Source organism: Mizuhopecten yessoensis, unplaced genomic scaffold (assembly GCF_002113885.1).
Source record: "Mizuhopecten yessoensis strain PY_sf001 unplaced genomic scaffold, ASM211388v2 scaffold10359, whole genome shotgun sequence".
Taxonomy (NCBI): Eukaryota; Metazoa; Mollusca; class Bivalvia; order Pectinida; family Pectinidae; genus Mizuhopecten; species Mizuhopecten yessoensis.
In genome coordinates this window covers 1347320-1367345 of record NW_018408507.1, presented here as the reverse complement: position 1 = coordinate 1367345, position 20026 = coordinate 1347320, and the positions used below count along the sequence as shown (strand labels likewise).

The 20026-nt window shown below is 36.8% G+C and overlaps 1 protein-coding gene across 1 annotated transcript in view; it reads right to left on the bottom strand.

Annotated features, from left to right (window-relative positions):
* Positions 1–13632: 13632 nt before the first annotated feature.
* Positions 13633–20026, bottom strand: part of LOC110460307 (sushi domain-containing protein 2-like) — a 58509-nt gene continuing 52115 nt past the window's right edge. Inside the window, exons 12-18 of the mRNA XM_021513138.1 lie at positions 19427–19570; positions 17180–17305; positions 16759–16992; positions 16419–16601; positions 15879–16023; positions 15617–15703; positions 13633–13737 (exon numbers count right to left, since the gene is read on the bottom strand). Of these exons, the coding sequence (XP_021368813.1) occupies positions 13650–13737; positions 15617–15703; positions 15879–16023; positions 16419–16601; positions 16759–16992; positions 17180–17305; positions 19427–19570 (1007 nt within the window). The 3' untranslated portion in view covers positions 13633–13649. The remainder of the gene's footprint in view (positions 13738–15616; positions 15704–15878; positions 16024–16418; positions 16602–16758; positions 16993–17179; positions 17306–19426; positions 19571–20026) is intronic.

Below are 20026 nucleotides of genomic sequence, written 5' to 3'. Positions count from 1 at the left end.
GAAGGACCTTTGAGCCCACCATTGTAAATTAATCATTAGTACTATGTAAATTTGATATTATCGCTTATCTGTTGGATGGAGTTATGTCAACAGTATTAAAATAATGTATTATTGTAACAATTCATCACAATAGTTGTTTAAGCATGAATGGACAGACAGACCACACATAGAGGGAGATTTGATGATGGCGGGACAAAAATGCATATTGGTAATATTTGTAGACATGATTTTGACAAACAAATTACCAGTCATGGCTCATTTTTGCTAGAGAAATAATTACCTGAATACCTCCGAAACCTTGATTATTTTTCTTAACAAGCCGACATACAGACTCCACCATGTTGAAGATTTTGGCTGACAACATGCTTATTTCATCAATGATTAAGCATTTGGTGATCTGTATCCGTTTTTTGGCTTCTGAGTAGCTGTCGTCATTGTCAAATAACTTTTGAAGTTTTTCAATGGAGTGTCTCCCATCTAAAATCCCGGCCCAGTGGTGTAAGGTTGTTGCATTGGATCCTAGATGGAGACTGGCCATTCCCGTTGTTGCAGTTACAGCAACATTTTTGCTGTCTTCTTTTTGGATAATCTCTTGTAAAATCTTCCTATAACACAAAAATAAACAAAACATTAGATATCCAAATTTTGTGAATTTCTCCTGAATTCGATCTCTATCATATAACAATATATTCCTCTTAATATCATGTGTCATTTATCAGAAGAAAATGTGATATAAAACAAACAAAATGTGCCATTAACAGAATACTTTTTTACCAATTATTATTCCGGCCTTCATCGAAACTCGAAAGTATGCTGTTTGAATTTATTATACATATTATAAATTATTTTCTCTACAGGTTGGCAATTCACTTCCAACGAACAGATGACAGCAAAAAGTTTGTGCGGCTGAATCGGATGTATGATGTGTGTACGCAATTCTACAGAGATAATAATGTCTGTCCACCAACTAAAGTACTGCTATCAAGACTAGATCAAGTCATCTTTGATGTGAAGTCAACATTTTTGTACGAGAAAGGAAAACGACACATTATTTTCACATCTATAATGGAGCGTCCAAGAAGTGTTGAAAAAGTGGTTTTACCAGATTTTTGTGAAATGTCTCAAACAAACAATAACTTTGTGGAAGTCAAGTGTCCCTTTAACACCATTATAAATGGAAGCCTGCAGTATTGTATTCTTTCTTTAGGAGAAACTGCAAAAATTACTATACGTAATAAAGTTTTCAGCATGGGCTATCGTTTGAATTTTGACCAGGAAACTATTAATGGTTTTGTTTTACTTGCATAAACTGTGTCTATGTGCCAAGGATCATACATCAGTGAACAACGCCCCTGTGATGTCATTAAGGAAACTTGGAGCTATGTTCATGATGAAAACTCCATGAAAACCATCTACAGGTCAAAGTCATGCAGAGTGATTATACCATTGTGTGCAAAAAATGAACACTGTGAAAGATGCATAAATTATGAAGTTATTAGTAGATCAAGAAAGTGGAAAAAGATGGAAAACAACATGAATGATTCCAAAACCGATAAAAAGGCAAAAGTCACTCCAAGTGATCCTAATAATTTAAACAAAAATGGACATGAACAGAATGACTTGGATGAATCCAATATGACATTATCAACCTCTCTGAACCTGATCATAATGACATGGTGAAAATTATTAAAAACATATCTTCATCAGAAACAACACCAGAACATCTCAAAGTCTTATTACTAGCCCAACTAAAAAACTGTCAAAAAGATATTGAAGTACATCAGAGGAGATGGGATCCTAAAATCATCAGCCTTTGTTTATCCATATTTTTAAGATCTCCACAAGCATACCTTGATTTAAAAAATTCTGGATTTCTAGTTCTGCCTTCTTAACGGTTATTACAATACTATAAAAATTCTGTTAAACAAACTCCTGGTTTCGACAATGACAATATTTTATGGATGTCAAAGGAAGCAGATAGACAAGCAGTTTCTGACTTTGGAAAGCATGGTGGCTTACTAATTGATGAAATGACAATACAGGATGATCTGGTTATTTCAAAATCTGGAGATGTGTGGAATCTTGTAGGCATGGTAGAAATGGGTGAAACTAATGATAACATTGACATAATATGTAATGGGAAAAGAAGGGTACAGCTGGCAACACATGCACTACAATTTGTTTTCCATGGCCTCACAGGCTTCCGGTGGCCTGTAGTTTATTATGGTTCAAACACTGCTACAGCTCATCAGTTATACAACTGTTTTTGGAAATGTGTTGATGTCTTGGATGAAAATGGATTCACAGTTGACTATGTTATGACAGATGGAGCTTCAACAAACAGATCATTTGTAAACATGCTGTTTCCTAAATCACATTCTCGACGTGATGATTCTTTTATTTTTCCCGATGTGTTTTACAGAGAACATAAAATATGTGCAATTCAAGATATTATGCATGTGTTGAAAAAAATAAGGAACAATATTGAATCAAGTACAAATGAAAACAGCTCAAAATCTGGAAGATACCTTGTTTTAGAAAATGAAAAAATTGTTTGGGACCACTGGAAAGAATGTTTGCAATTCAATTTCCAAAATGGATTTGCCATACATCCGAAGTTAACAGAGGAACACATAAATCTTACCCCAGCATCAAAAATGCGCAATCAACTAGCCATTGATGTTTTAAATAAGAACATGCTTTATTTAATGAAATCATATCAAGCAACTTTAGATAATCCAAATAGACTGTCGTCATCTATCAAAATACTGGAACATACCTCTACACTTGCAGATATTTTTAACGACCATAACAGGCCTATAGCAACCTTAAATGATGCACGTCTGAAAGATCTAGAAAAAACTGTGGAGTTTTTTAATGTTTGGGAGGGTAATGTTAACAAATCTGTTACACATGTGGCTAAAAAAAAGCTCATTACCTGGGAAACGCGAGATGATATAAACTCTTCAGTCACTGGATTTCTATCTCTGTGTAAACTGATGTTGGGTAAAGGAAACACTATAAACCCAGGGTATCTTAATTCTGACCTGGTGGAAAACCTGTTTGGGCAGCAAAGAGGACTTCGAAATGGACTAAATACAAACCCAACTCTAAAACAATATGGACCTTCAAATACAGCAATAATCCTTGGACAGTGCAGTGTTTCGAACAAGTCTAATAGCGGAACAACAGCCTCTTTTTTTTCTTCAACTACTCCATGTCCCTTAAATCCTGGTCGGAATAAGGCAGCATTGGAAAAAAGACGATCAATTCGTATATAACCAGGTACAGTACACTATGCGTATTGCGCTACAATGTATATAGCTGTAAAGACCTACCTGTATATTTCCAAAGATTTCATACTTCACTTCGAAAAGCATACAGTAAAAAGTATAATTTATTTTCACAAATGTAAAATTACATATATTTTTATGCTTTTTTCAGTTCAGGTAGTGTTAAAATGATATTTTAAATGCAAACGAATATTTTTTGTCTTTTAGAACGAAAATCATGTCAAAATAGAAACCCTATTTCAGATGGGTTGATGGAGCTGGTATTGGCGTCTGCTTGATTATATTTACCAAATTACTAGGTAGTAAACACAGGAGCCTGAAGTTCTTTCAAAAATTAATAATATTAAACAGAAATAGAAAAAAATACCTAGCATATTATAGTATTTTTGTATTACTGTTATTATTAATTTTTGACAGAACTTCAGGCTCCTATGGTAGTAAAGCGGACGTAAAACCACTCAAACAAACAAACAAAAAAATGGTTTAGGTCTTTACAACTATATAGCTCAATCGGCAGTGTAATGGGCCTGATAAGCATTGACAGTTTTCCCTGCAAAAAGCATTGACAGATTTCCCTCCAAAAAACATGTGCCTGTTATGTTCTCACATACAAATTAAACTAACTCGCATTTGTTATTCATGTGTCTGATCTCNTTTTTCAGTTCAGGTAGTGTTAAAATGATATTTTAAATGCAAACGAATATTTTTTGTCTTTTAGAACGAAAATCATGTCAAAATAGAAACCCTATTTCAGATGGGTTGATGGAGCTGGTATTGGCGTCTGCTTGATTATATTTACCAAATTACTAGGTAGTAAACACAGGAGCCTGAAGTTCTTTCAAAAATTAATAATATTAAACAGAAATAGAAAAAAATACCTAGCATATTATAGTATTTTTGTATTACTGTTATTATTAATTTTTGACAGAACTTCAGGCTCCTATGGTAGTAAAGCGGACGTAAAACCACTCAAGCAAACAAACAAACAAATGGTATAGGTCTTTACAACTATATAGCTCAATCGGCAGTGTAATGGGCCTGATAAGCATTGACAGTTTCCCTGCAAAAAGCATTGACAGATTTCCCTCCAAAAAACATGTGCCTGTTATTTTCTCACATACAAATTAAACTAACTCGCATTTATTATTCATGTGTCTGATCTTCGTTGATACTTACTTCAAAAGAAATGTCTTCCCAGTACCACATTGGCCTGTAATTATGATATTGTGACCATTTTTCGCTAATGCCATGGCATCCTCCGAAGGGTCCGCCATTGTTGTTGTTATCTCCGGAATCGTTTCTAATTTTACCTGTATATTCACTCCGTACGACCGGAAACGGATTCACCGCATGGATTCCGTGTCAGTGGGCGCTGAAAGGAGAATTCTAAAAAACGGGCTATGTAACAGGTCAGCAAGCATGTTGTTCCACAAAACGATCTGTAGTGTACATTAGTAGTCATCCTAGACTGCATAGGAGTTTTGGTTTCTGTGGAATTTTTCAGTTTTGGGAGAGAAAACTTAGTTGAAAACGAAGAGGGGTAAATCTGCCGTTGCACTCCTGTCTATTTTTTAAGCATATTAGGGGTATTTTTTTTGTATTACTATTATTATTCATTATTGACAGAACTTCAGGCTCCTATGGTTTCTATATGAAGGTAACACTTTAATGTTATTTCATGAGGCACAACACTATTACAATCAATGGTTTTGGTCAAGCACTTGTTTTCTAAGTGCCAGTCTCGGAAAGAGACATTGGACGAATTGATACGAGGGTCTGCATTGGTATTTGTGTGACACAACAGACCAAGCAATGACGCGATTACAAAGAATTTTGCCAGACATATGATCATGCTACGGACGACTTGACTTGATGTATTGCAAGACTATTCGCCCAGCTCTTTCCCGTCGAAAAACCCCTACGGACGACTTGACCTACGGACGGCTTGACGTATTGCAAGACTATTCGCCGTTCCTACACTAGTGACTACTAAATTCTGACTATCCTCGTATTATGGTAGTATAACCCAACCATGCTGACTATACTCGTACAATGCTGACTATAACCCAACAATGCTGACTTTGTACTGAAATTCACTTTAAATTACCATGGTTGGGTTATACTCAGCATTGTCGTTTATAAGTCAGCACGGTCGGATTAAAGTCAGCATAAAGATTTTACCTGTGTTCATTGATCCGCGCGCAAGCTCCACACGGCCAGTGCTAGACAGCAGCAGGGGGTTTCACACCTCCTGTAGGCCGCGAGCGTCAGCTCTGATCGCGTCATTTCTTTACCTTTGAACCGTCTATTGACATCAGTTTCACACCGAAATGGATACTGAAATCCTTCCGTACACGGCCATTCTTTACCCGCTGTGCTTACGTAAGAACAGCTACTGTTCATTGGGTAGACTACTTCTGGTCATACTTTATCGACAGAATTCTAATAATTATATTAGTAATAAATAATGGATTATGTTGAGTTCATATCTTTATTGACAACAATCATTTTCCAGAATACATACTTTCTTTGAGCGTAACTATGTTGTTTTTCAATCAAGTAATTGCCTAGTTAATCGTGTGTTTATATAGTGTTTTAAGCTATAATCAAATCATTTATACGATGTTCTCGTCATACTTTTATCAAACGTAAATATGTTGTTTCGGAAATATTAACACCCGTTAAATGTTTTAAAATCGATGGGTTTTTTTCTTGAAATAAGAATCGCCTGTTAACTTAGTTGTGTATGTTTTCATTGGTTGTACTTGCTTTGAAATGAAACAATCGCCTCGTTATCATTGTTATAGTTATTCTTTCATCGACATAAGTTTGATTTGTAATAAATAACCGATTATTATATGATGATGTTGTGTGGCTACTGTATTGAAATGATCATCGACCGTAATTGTTTACTTCTAAAACTATGACACTGTTTGTACCTTTATTCGGCCTGATGAACTGCAATACTTGTTTTAAACACTCGATTTATGTATCAAAATTAAACTATGTAACAGTGCCGTGTTTGTAATTTACTTCGGCTGTCTGTTGAAATATGTGTTTGCTTATTACTCGATTTTTAATAAAAAATATATCTAAATAAATGTGTCGTGTTCGTACTTTTATTCGGCCTGAAAATACTTGTTTATTAAACACTCGATTTAGATGTCAAAATGAAACTATACAACTGTGCCGTGTTTGTAATTTACTTCAGCCTGGTGTTTTGAAATACATGTTAAGTTTGTTATGTACATACTCGATTAACATGACATTATATGTCAAATTAAACTACAAAACTGTGCCGTGGTTGTAATTTACTTCGACCTGGTGTTTTGAAATACATGTTTGTTTTATACTCGATTAATATGTCAAATTAATTATAAAACTGTGCCGTGTTTGTAATTTACCTTAAGCACAATTGTGCTATCCATGCCAAGCACATACCTGGTAAGCAAAACTCTACATTTGATGCTCTTTCTCGTTGGCAGATGACCAGATTCCGGGAACTGGCATCCGACGCAGACCAGCAACCCACACCTTGCCTCCCCATGCAGGAGCTGATGATGGCTTGAGTGCAGACCTCGCTCATTTGTGGGATCATTCTCTCGGCAAGTCCACACTTGCCACTTATAAGTCAGCATTGTCGTGTTTACTGTCATTTCTTGATATGCGCTGCCTCGTGGAACCTTGGATTTCAGGAACCCTTCCAGTGATCTCGGAGGACATTCTGATAGCTTTTGTGACTTTTTGCCAAGCATCTTTAAACTTTAGATTTGATACTATCAAGCTGTACTTGGCCGGTATACGCTATCACTACATCAGACAAGGACTAGGTGATCCTTTAAGTAATTCACTACGCCTGCCATACATTCTACGTGCTGTTAAGAAAACACAGAATAATATTCCTTCTGTACATAGACTCTCTATTACCTTTCCTATATTGTCAAATTTATGTACGGCTCTCATTCAGGAGTATTTACTCCTTTTGTTGACCTCATGTTAGCATGCACTTTTAAAACTGCATTCTATGTTTTTTGCGATGTGGAGAATTCAATTGCAGATCATTCAATGAGAATTTTGTTTAAGTTGGTGATGTTGTAATTGCAGATGACAAGTCAAAATATTCCCTAAGATTATAATCTTCTAAAACAGATCCATTTGGTAAAGGCGTGTCAATTTTTATTTTTGAAAACAAGCCTCTATATCCTGTTGATACCATGCTAAAGTATTTGCCCATTAGGCATTAACAAGGTGCTGACGTTGATGCACCTTTATTTCTTGAAAATGAGTGCAGTTATAGACCTCTGACTAGGACTACTTTTTTGTGTTACCTGAAAGATACTTTGAGCAGACTAGGCTATGCAGATAGAGGTTTTAGTGGCCATTCTTTTAGAATTGGTGCCTGCACCTCAGAGGCAGCAGGAGGGGTCGAAGGTCATGTCCTCCAGGTTTTTGGTAGATGTAAGTCTGACTGTTTTACTCGTTATATACATACCCATCCTTCCACTATTAAACAGGCCCAGGAAAACATGAATATATCTGAATCTATGTAATCTACCACGTGTGTATTTTTTATATGTGTAATCATTTTGTCTTTAATATCTCCGCTTTACAATTATTGGGGGCTCTCCCTCTGTTACATCACATTTCCATCTGTATCTGTAACCTTCGTTCGATTTGGGCATGTAATTCGGAAATTATACCTCCAATTCATTATATGCTTGTCGTTGTATTTTTATTTTTTGCAATCATAACCAGTTTGTGTGCCTGCTACTCGCTCCACAGCTTGGGATCGCTGAAGCCTTGGGATCGCCCCAAAACTTATTTAGTCACCAGCTTGAGATCGCTCAAGCCGGAGATCGCCCCACTCTTCTTTTAAGTTAAATGTGTTGTTTTAATTTCCTTTTGCTGTAGATAGATATGTTTGTAACCAACTATGTTGTAGTTAGATTAAGTATCAGAGAGCAGCCCCTAAGAATGCCAAAAGATATTTATTATAACCTGAACAAGTTACTTTAAATTTAGACTCAATAAATTTTTGAACTTTAATTCTTGTTTTTGTTGTGTATAAATGCATATTTAATGAAATTATAATACATTTAAACTTTTAGGGGGCCCCACTGGAAATGAGTTTGCTATGGCTTCGATGGCTTATCCCAGGGTAAGGCAAAGTAGGTAAATTACAGATATAAACTTTGTAAATTACCTACTAATAAATTGTTTTGATGTGTATGCCTTTTCCTGAATAAATACTATGAATGCTATTATTACGCGTGAATAAAATGTTACCGTGGTCCAGTTTCTTCTCAGTTTCTTTTGTATCCAATCACCTCTTACATTTAGTCCTATCCCAAACCTAATGAAGTCGATATTTCCTTCTCATAAATATAAGTCGACATATAGAAACAAACAAAATTCATATCAATTTTATTTCATTTCTCGCTCTTAAAAACAAGAGTCTACCATTATCAATCAATAAATAAAATGTCCATATCTTACGTATCAACAACAAAATGAACGAATGTACGTTATGGCGGTATATGTAACAGATAAGTGATGGACAAATGTATCACAATAATGTTATAACATTCACACACAGGCTCATATCTTTAAACACATTTCAGCAGGTTTTTCCATATCATATCACATAGGTTCACTGAGTACCACAAACACCTAGTCATATTAGTTCACTGTGATTACCACGACCACCAATTTACAAAAGTAAATTGTGAGTACTACGAACACCTATTTGCAATAATTTTGCTTAAGAGTTTAAGCTGAAAAGATATGTCTGAATATTTGCCTTCATTTTTGCTCAGTATATAATTTACCGAGTTCCTGGTGAGTTATGCATTACAGAAAGTTCAAAATACAATACAGCTCATTTGAAAGTGATAAAAACAACGTATTAGAGTGTAAACTGCGTTTCTAGGGCCGATGTATATATCCGTTTATCTTACTTACAATTTTCATTTCACATGCTAAAATGTATTTAAAACTATGAAATATATTTTTTTTTCTATTGAAAAAATACCGAAGCAATGAGTTTGATAGAAGTAATATTTGTTATTTTTAAGCTAGTGGTTTTGTTTTTCTTTCCTTGAACGAATAAGCAGCCAACTGCAAAACAACTATGCATCTTTAAATGCGACTTTTTGTCGACACACAACAGAAAAGTCATTCAGTAACTAAGAGTACCCAGAACCATTTCGAAAAGCAAACAAGCACTGTATTAATTTCGACGACAAAACCCTCTTGAACGAAAATAAGGCTAAAAATGTATCGGAAGAAACTCCATACACACTTGATGTGCAATCGTATATCATAAATATAAGATGAATATAAACAAAGATTACCCACTGCAAGTAGAGTAAAGGACATGGAATTATTGATCAGTTATTATTCATGGGAGAAATTCGTTCTACAACGTTACTAGAAGCTGTTTTGCAAAAAAGTACCATTTACAATATCCGCGCCACATTTACTTTCACTTGGATCTATTAATCCTGCTATTACTCAACATCTACAATAACTATCAGCCTCCAAACATTTCCAGACTTGTAACAAATACATAAAGATGGCGATTCATGATAATGTTATTTTACATTTTCAGTCAAGATAACATTCATTATCATCTGTATAAAATCTTACACAAGCATGATTGACAATCATATGGTCATACATGCAACAACTGTTCACACGCGTATACATAAAGTCATACATACATACACACACACATATATATACATACAGATAGTCACACATATACACACAGTCGCATATATACAGACAGAGACACACATATACACACAGTCTCACATATACATACAGAGACACACATATACACACAGTCTCACATATACATACAGAGACACACATATACACACAGTCGCATATATACATACAGAGACACACATATACACAAAGTCTCACATATACATACAGAGACACACATATACACACAGTCGCACATATACATACAGAGTCACACATATACACACAGTCGCACATATACATACAGAGACACACATATACACACAGTCGCACATATACATACAGACACAAATATACACACAGTCGCACATATACATACAGAGACACATATATATACAGACACACATATACATCGATACATATTTATATACAGACATTGTCTAAGAGTCTACAACGCAACTAGAAGCTGTTCCATGTCCTTGACACTACTTGCAGTGGATAATCTTTGTTTATATTCATCTTTTATTTATGATATACCAATGAACAGACATACAGATATATATAGAGACACATAGACATACATATACAATGTACATACAGACACATATACATACAGCCATCCATACACATACATGCATTAATACACATACAGACACACACATGCAATAATACACATCCGACACACACATGCATTCATACACATACAGTCACAAATGTACATACATACACACATTGACATACAGACAAACATATACATACAGACAAACATATACATACAGACAAACATTGACATACGGAACATTATAATGCAATCCTAATATTTAATTAAATCCCTATCATGGGAACTATGTACAGACAACAGATCAAACAGCACTCGTTAATTAGTCGTTCAATAGAACAAAGCACCGTACATTCCCAGCCAGAATTTACATTAACTTTTTCTATATTATACATTCCTAAACTTTAAAAAAAAAATGCAGAATTTTGTTAGTGCTCCATAAACCCTTTTTCCGATCCTAAAGGAAAACAAAAAGTAAGTGCCAACAAACCTATGACCGAATTTTACCATACACTTAAATATGTTTCTCTTACATATGAGTGTCAATTTCAATGCAAATAAAAATGTCCTTGTTTTTTGGCTTGATACTCTAAGTGCGAATGAACAAGTCCTTACTTTTTAGCTTAGTACTATCAGTGCGGGAAAAATGTCCTTGTTTTTCGGCTTGGTACTATTTCATATCCTCAGCATATATGGTCGAAATTATCGATCTGCTGGATAGTATTCGTCTTTCGATATCAAAATAGAAACCAACACTCACATATCATGTTTACACACGCGTCTTCTTTGCAATCATCACAGTGGCAACTTTTCTGAACACTGGAATTATCCCTGAATAATGTGTTTCTGCATTGATAATCCTACACATCCGTCGCTTGGACGTCAATGCAGTGTGTATACTGCTATGAAAGGTTTACAAAAATATTCAAGTGAAAATGTATATCCAGCAGGCCCATCAGTCAATTTTCATGTAATGCAATTTATTGTCAAGAACTGTCTCCTTATGATTAAAACTGTTACACTATGAGAAACAAACTAAATGATCATAACAGTGGTTGTGAAAAAGTTCTGCATCAAATTTTAGATGTCCCTTTTCAAAACTTTGAAATAGATTTCAATCTTAGAATCTCCCTAGCATGTGTCGTGTACAGATCGCTTTTCATCATTCAATTACAGGAAAACGCAATAGGTATTCCTTTCCCACTGCAAAAAAACCCAATGGAGAACTCTATGGCGAATTTTGTATATGAACTGTAACTTCGTCCCCTGCATTTTGTGTAGCACAATTGGTACAGGTCAGTTCGTCACAACTCCATTGGGTAGAGCGACAATCAGAGCGACAGTATAACAATTGAAGCAGGTCAGTTCGTCACAACTCCATTGGTTAGAGCGACAGTTTAACGATTGGAACAGGTCAGTTCGTCACAACTCCATTGGTCAGAGCGACAGTTTAACGATTGGTACAGTTCAGTTCGTGACAACTCCATTGGTTAGAGCTATAATCAGAACGACAGTATAACAATTGAAACAGATCAGTTCGTCACAACTCCATTGGTCAGAGCGACAGTTTAACGATTGGTAAAGGTCAGTTCGTGACAACTCCATTGGTTAGAGCGACAATCAGAACGACATTATAACAATTGAAACAGGTCAGTTCGTCACAACTCCATTGGTCAGAGCGACAGTTTAACGATTGGTACAGGTCAGTTCGTGACAACTCCATTGGTTAGAGCGATAATCAGAACGACAGTATAACAATTGAAACAGATCAGTTCGTCACAACTCCATTGGTCAGAGCGACAGTTTAACGATTGGTACAGGTCAGTTCGTGACAACTCCATTGGTTAGAACGACAATCAGAACGACATTATAACAATTTGAAACAGGTCAGTTCGTCACAACTCCATTGGTTAGAGCGACAGTTTAACGATTGGTACAGATCAGTTCGTGACAACTCCATTGGTTAGAGCGACAGTTTAACAATTGGAACAGGTCAGTTCGTCACAACTCCATTGGTTAGAGCGACAGTTAACCGATTGGAACAGGTCAGTTCGTCACAACTCCATTGGTAAGAGCGACAGTTTAACGATTGGTACAGATCAGTTCGTGACAACTCCATTGGTTAGAGCGACAGTTTAACAATTGAAACAGGTCAGTTCGTCACAACTCCATTGGTTAGAGCGACAATCAGAACGACAGTTTAACGATTGGAACAGGTCAGTTCGTCACAACTCCATTGGTTAGAGCGACAATCAGAGCGACAGTATAACAATTGGAGTTCCAGGGCACGAATCCTTGTCTAATCGCGAAATTGTTACACTCAGTAAATTGTTGTAGATTATATTTAGTCTTTATTATAATCCTTCTCATAAACGTCCCACAAGGTATAGTTTTGTTTTCAGAAATGATTTATCAAACATAATCAAGCCAGAAAACAGTGTCCAGTGATCGTTAGAGATTTGGCAGCGGTACGGGGGTTCTTAGTCGACTGAAGGAATCAGAAACCATTATTCAAAGTGAAAAGTCGAACAACGAATCACAAAATGTCACACACTCGTCTCAGTAAGATAAGCGCTATTTAAAGACGCTGGGAACACTGAGGAAAAAGCACCATAAGAGTATATATTTATATATTGACCAACTGTCAAAATTCTAGCCCTGTAGATAGCACTGTACTAGCCCTGTAGATAGCACTGTACTAGTCCTGTAGATAGCACTGTACTAGTCCTGTAGATAGCACTGTACTAGCCCTGTAGGTAGCACTGTAGTAGCCCTGTAGATAGCACTGTACTAGTCATGTAGATAGCACTGTACTAGTCCTGTAGATAGCACTGTACTAGTCCTGTAGATAGCACTTTATAGCCTCTGGACGACGTACTTCACTTGCTTGACTAGACGTGAAGTTTGGGCACTGCACGGGACATGTGAACAACAGTGCTAAGTAAAAACAAGTCTCTTCCACCGTCACTGTTTACTTATACATGTAGCAGCCATCTACTTTATGTATAGCATGTACTTCAGTCCAAAGGCTTTTCAATTCAACACTCAACTTCCATTTTATATTTGGAAACACGTAACATCCCTGACTAGAAGAAATATTCATCAAATAATTGCGGATCGACGTAACTTGGGCGTGGAATTTTAAACCCGTCTCCAGAATTTAACTGTCCGAGCCTGAAACAAAGGTAAACCAATTAGAGTACTGATCTGAATGTTTCTGTAGTACTGGGGGTTATAACTAGCATTGCCATTAACGTTAACGTTAAATTGCTAGATCAATTTCCGTAGTGGTATGTTAATACATGAAGTGATAGTTATTCAGAAGTATCAGTCGAAACCAAGAAAGACAAACGGTCATTCTATTATTGTTGGACCATGTGAACACGATAACTGAAATAAATGCGTGTGACTCCAATTTTGACCCAAGGGGTCTGTTTTGAACAAACTTGGTAACTGTATGTCTTCTGTTCTTGGTTAAAAGAAACAAGTAAAAGCGTAAATCAATGATTTATTAAATAAGGCACAATATTTGAATAGCACCTTGCTAGTAGCAAAAATGCGTCATGAATGAAAAAAAAGGTGTACCACATCTCTTCTTGCGTAATGTCAATCAACATCACACGGACAAATAATAATATAATGACAAAGGGCAATAACTCTGCAGGTTACCGTCAAATAATTACCGGACATGTTTCATTGAACTCCGTCAATATTTATTCAAGTTATCGTGTTTACAAGGTCCCATAATAATATTATTGCAAAGGGCAATACCTCTGTAAGTTACTGTCAAATAATTTCCAGTTTCGAACTCATCCGAGATCTTATTGATATAAGGCTACATACAGAGTTTCATCACACTTGGTTGATCTCTACTCAAGTTATCGTGAACACAAGGTCCAATATAAAATAGTGTAATAATATTATTACGAAGGGCAATAACTCTGTAAGTTACTGTCGAATAATTCCCATTTTCCAACTCATCCGAGATCTTATTGATATAAGGCTACATACAGAGTTTCATCACACTTGGTTGATCTCTACTCAAGTTATCGTGAACACAAGGTCCAATATAAAATAGTGTAATAATATTATTACGAAGGGCAATAACTCTGTAAGTTACTGTCGAATAATTCCCATTTTCCAACTCATCCGAGATCTTATTGATATAAGGCTACATACAGAGTTTCATCACACTTGGTTGATCTCTACTCAAGTTATCGTGAACACAAGGTCCAATATAAAATAGTGTAATAATATTATTACGAAGGGCAATAACTCTGTAAGTTACTGTCGAATAATTCCCATTTTCCAACTCATCCGAGATCTTATTGATATGAGGCCGTATACAAAGTTTCATCAAACTTGGTTGATAATTACTTACGTTATCATGTTCACAAGGTCCAATAATAATACTATTACAAAGGGCAATAACTATGTAAGTTACTGTCGAATAATTCCCATTTAGAGTCCGGGATCTTATTGATATATGGCTACATACATGGTTTCATCAAACTCGGTTAACATTTACTCAAGTTCTCGTGTTCACAAGGTCCAATAATAATATTATTACAAATGCAATAACTCTGTAAGATACTGTCGAATAATTCCTATTTTCGAACTCTTCCGATATCTTATTGATATATGGCTGCATAAAAAGTTTCATCAAACTTGGTTGAAAATTACTTACGTTATCATGTTCACAAGGTTCAATAATAATAATATTACAAAGGGCAATAACTCTGTAAGTTACTGTCGAATAATTCCCACTTAGAGTCCGGGATCTTATTGATATATGGCTGCATACAAATTTTCTTTAAACGCGGTTAACATTTACTGAAGTTATCGCGTTCATCAGGAAAACTTAACGCACGTCGCACGACGCACGACGGACGACGACGGACAAAAGGCAATCACAATAGCTAGGTTACCATGACCTATGGTCAGGTAACCTAAAAATGAAAATGTACATATGTATCTTAATTCAGGCTTTGAGGAACTGAGACTTGTGAGTTAATTTGTAACATCATTAATCAAACATTACTTATATACTTACATTTTCAAGAACTCCTCATTCTCAAAAATTGGTCTTGGAATGTCGGATGGGGATAATAGGACATGTAAATCAACACGAGGTGCATCCCTGGAAACAGAAAATCGTAACAAATAAACAAGGAGAACAACAGTATATTGAGTCAAGGCAAATCACTGACAGGGACCGACATTCCCAGCCAGGAAAAGTATTTACTTTCCATTTAGAAGATGGTTAATATTAATGTCAGTTTCCAACTACACGTAGAAGGACATGTTATACTCACTCCTCTACATCGGCCTCCTTCGGCTTTCGTCGACGACACTGACATATGATACCTATAACGATGACGGTGATGATAACAACAATGCCAGAACTACCCAAAGTGTAGAGGATGATTTCTTGTGAATAGCCCCGATCATCCGGTCGCACTGTAAACAGAAATAATAGCGCTTATTAGAGCTTACACATGAGAAACCTGGAAACATAACATACCCTTAGTGTCGTTTAGAAACACTCCCCAAAGATGCAAAAGTTGCCATGATGTCATACCGAGGAACATCACTTGGTCCGGTACTGCACGTTGTTGGGATGTTTTTGTAGCATTGTAGCATGTCCTATTACTTTTGTAACAAATATATGAGTTGACTTTCTCCCTTGAAGAAAGCCAGGAGGCCGAAAAAGTAGGACTTAGAGTGACATTTGTTCTATATTTTTATCTTTTTCCCCTTTGGAAATCATCTGTTGTTTTTTATATGAGTTTTGTTTACACACAACGTTCGTTAAGTTTTGTACTCATTATCAACATTGTTTATAAGATCCGTACCTGGTTGTACACATGCTATGGTGGTACCTGACCACGTGCCATCCTCCTTACACGTCTGTCTGTGGTCCCCACCGACACTGACAAAGCCTGACAAACACTCGAAGGTAGCGTCCGCTCCCGGGAAGTAACCCGTTATATTTCTCCTCCCATTCTCCGGTGTATCCAGGAAAGGACAGCGAATCACTGTTAACAGAAAACTAAAATAAAACTGACCGGTAAAGCATAACTAAGAAATCGGAGGATTGTGTACACGGATCTCTTAGTTAGCACATGTAATACAAACAGCTTGCATATACTTGGTTGGGGTGTACCTTATTAGGTAAACTAGTTGGTTACTTACCCTTCACTAAATCTTTCTTCAGCACATTAAATTTGTCGATAAAGTTGGCGGTGCTTCTGGCTATAGCCTCATTACCAGTGACTTGAAAATCAAATTTACATTGTACATTATCCCCGCACATTTCCTCAGTACCGTTCCGGACCGGCAGCGTGTTTGTGTCACTAAACGTTGGTACAAAATCTGAGGTTTGAGGTATAACATTTGAAAATAGAGTCTTGTTTTCGGGTACTTCCCCTGGAAAATAAAAGTAAGCCGTCTCAAAGCTCCATCGCAATGTATATATATCATTGTGTTACCATTGTGTTAAAAGTGCACATTCGGCAAGATGTATTTTAGAATTTCCAAATATTGTAACCGTATTGATAAAAACTCAAAATACAAGCGCAATGAAGAGTCTGCCAAACTGGTTAAGAAGACTTACAGGTCAGGCCAAATTCGAAGTGGATCTGTTCCATGTCTATGTCGGAACTGAGATGTACTCCTGTCCGCGAAATGAAGTCATCGTTTGGGTTCCCATTATAGTTCCCAAGGAGACCACGAAGGTGACCTGAAAGCCATTTAACATTGACATTAACGTAATAAAAAAACAAGTACATTGTGACATTTTACCACATTCGGACACACCAAAATTACTGATTTGAGTTTTGGAGTATGGAGCATATATTGACGAGGTAGCATTACGTTACATTCAGCTTGACGTCAGCGAAGCGTGCTTGCAATGATGGGTCTTGTGTTATGATAGCAGTCACAGAATGCTTGTAATGTTTGGCTTGTGTTATCGATAACAGTCACAGAATGCTTGTAATGGTGGGTCTTGTGTTATGATAGCAGTCACAGAATGCTTGTAATGATGGGGCTATCGTTATCGATAACAGTCACAGAATGCTTGTAATGTTTGGCTTGTGTTATCGATAACAGTCACAGAATGCTTGTAATGTTTTGCTTGTGGTATCGATAACAGTCACAGAATGCTTGTAATGATGGGGCTTGTGTTATCGATATCAGTCACAGATTACTTGCAATGATGGGTCTTGTGTTATGATAACAGTCACAGAATGCTTGTAATGATGGGGCCATTGTTATCGATAACAGTCACAGAATGCTTGTAATGTTTGGCTTGTGTTATCGATAACGGTCACAGAATGCTTGTAATGTTTGGCTTGTGTTATGATAACAGTCACAGAACGATTGTAATGTTTGGCTTGTGTTATCGATAACAGTCACAGAATGCTTGTAATGATGGGACCATTGTTATCGATTACAGTCACAGAATGCTTGTAATGATGGGGCCATTGTTATCGATTAACGTCACAGAATGCTTGTTATGATTGGGCCATTGTTATCGATAACAGTCACAGAATGCTTGTAATGATGGGGCTTGTGTTATGATATCAGTCACAGAATGCTTGTAATAATGGGACCATTGTTATCGATAACAGTCACAGAATGCTTGTAATGATGGGGCTTGTGTTATGATATCGGTCACAGAATGCTTGTAATGATGGGGCCATTCTTATCGATATCAGTCACAGATTGCTTGTAATGATGGGGCTTGTGTTATGATATCGGTCACAGATTGCTTGTAATGATGGGGCCATTATTATCAATATCAGTCACAGAATGCTTGTAATGATGGGGCTTGTGTTATGATAACAGTCACAGAACGATTGTAATGATGGGGCCATTGTTATCGATAACAGTCACAGAATGTTTGTAATGAGAGCCTTGTGTTATCGATATCAGTCACAGAATGCTTGTAATGATGGGGCTTGTGTTATCGATTAAAGTCACAGAATGTTTGTTGTGAGGGGCTTGTGTTATGATAACAGTCACAGAACGATTGTAATGGTGGCGCTTGTGTTATCGATATATGTAGCAGTCACAGAATGTTTGTAATGAGAGGCTTGTGTTATCGATATCAGTCACAGAATGTTTGTAATGATGGGCGTGTGTTATCGATAACAGTCACAGAATGATTGTTATGAGGGGCTTGTGTTTTCGATTACAGTCACAGAATGTTTGTTGTGAGGGGCTTGTTTTATCGATACTAGTTACAGAATACTCGAACACGTGCAGATTGCCCGAATACTTTAGCCTACAAAGCGGGCGGCCGTAGTTCGATCCCCGAAGTCCGGCCGTACGGAGAAGAAAAAGTGTTTTCACCTGCCCATACAAATCCAACAACCCATGTGGAATACAACATGATCTGGGTGGGGGTGTTCGGTATCTGAGCTGTAGTATTCAAGTTAGGCGGCACTATAAAATAAGCCGTGGGAAGCACGGTCCCACTAAAAATATTACATCTCCAGCACACACGCAGGCATACACACATAGGGAGATATTAGCCAGGTGGCACATGACTAGTAGTTAGCGCCTGATAAAGCAGCTCCAGCAAATTCCTCACAATTGTACTGAATGCATCACTATTGTACACACACAGGGGAATCTCCTTGATGAGCTGTGCTCATGACATGTTGTTGAGATTTTTTTTATTTTTATAGTATCTCTTAGTCCGTAAGCATACATTTACTGCTGTTATAATATATATACATATATATGCGTGTGTGTGTTGTACATTGTATATCTATATACTGTAAAGCGCTCCAGAGTGGCTTATTCTACCCAGAAAGGGAGATATATTAAATGATGTATACTTAATCACGGTTACCTTTCATGGCGTCGTCCCCCACCATGACAAGGACATTAATGAGGTCAGAGGTCACGTCCATAGACACGGCCAGACCCGAGGACTCTAACACAACCAAGATAGTATCTGTATTGGCATCAGTCCGAATCTTCTGAACGGACAGACCTGCAAGGTAAGGCTTTAAGATTACGGAATCGTACTGTGGTGTGATCCGTGGACAAGGAAATCTCAACCCGAGGGTAAGAGTTTGGCTGTCTAGCACGAGGCTTTGCCATGCTCTTACCCGAGTGTTGAGATTTACCTGTCGACAGACCATATCCCTGAAATTAACATGCCAGTGTCAATACTCCGTGAACTTCATATGCTTGTATTCCATGACGCGCATGAATCCAATTATGGTAATTTTATAGGGGTGATGAACCCTAAACATAAAATCAAAAATCTATTTAAAACACAACGTTGACAATATTTTTGTTTAACAAGAGGCCCAATGGGCCTGCATCGCTCACCTGGTATAAAACTCACACTTGTAACCTTAAAAGTGATCTAAAATAAAGCTACAGGCAAAATATCAGTATTTATGATTAAAATTCGTTCAAAAGACCCGTTATTTTTTTTTTT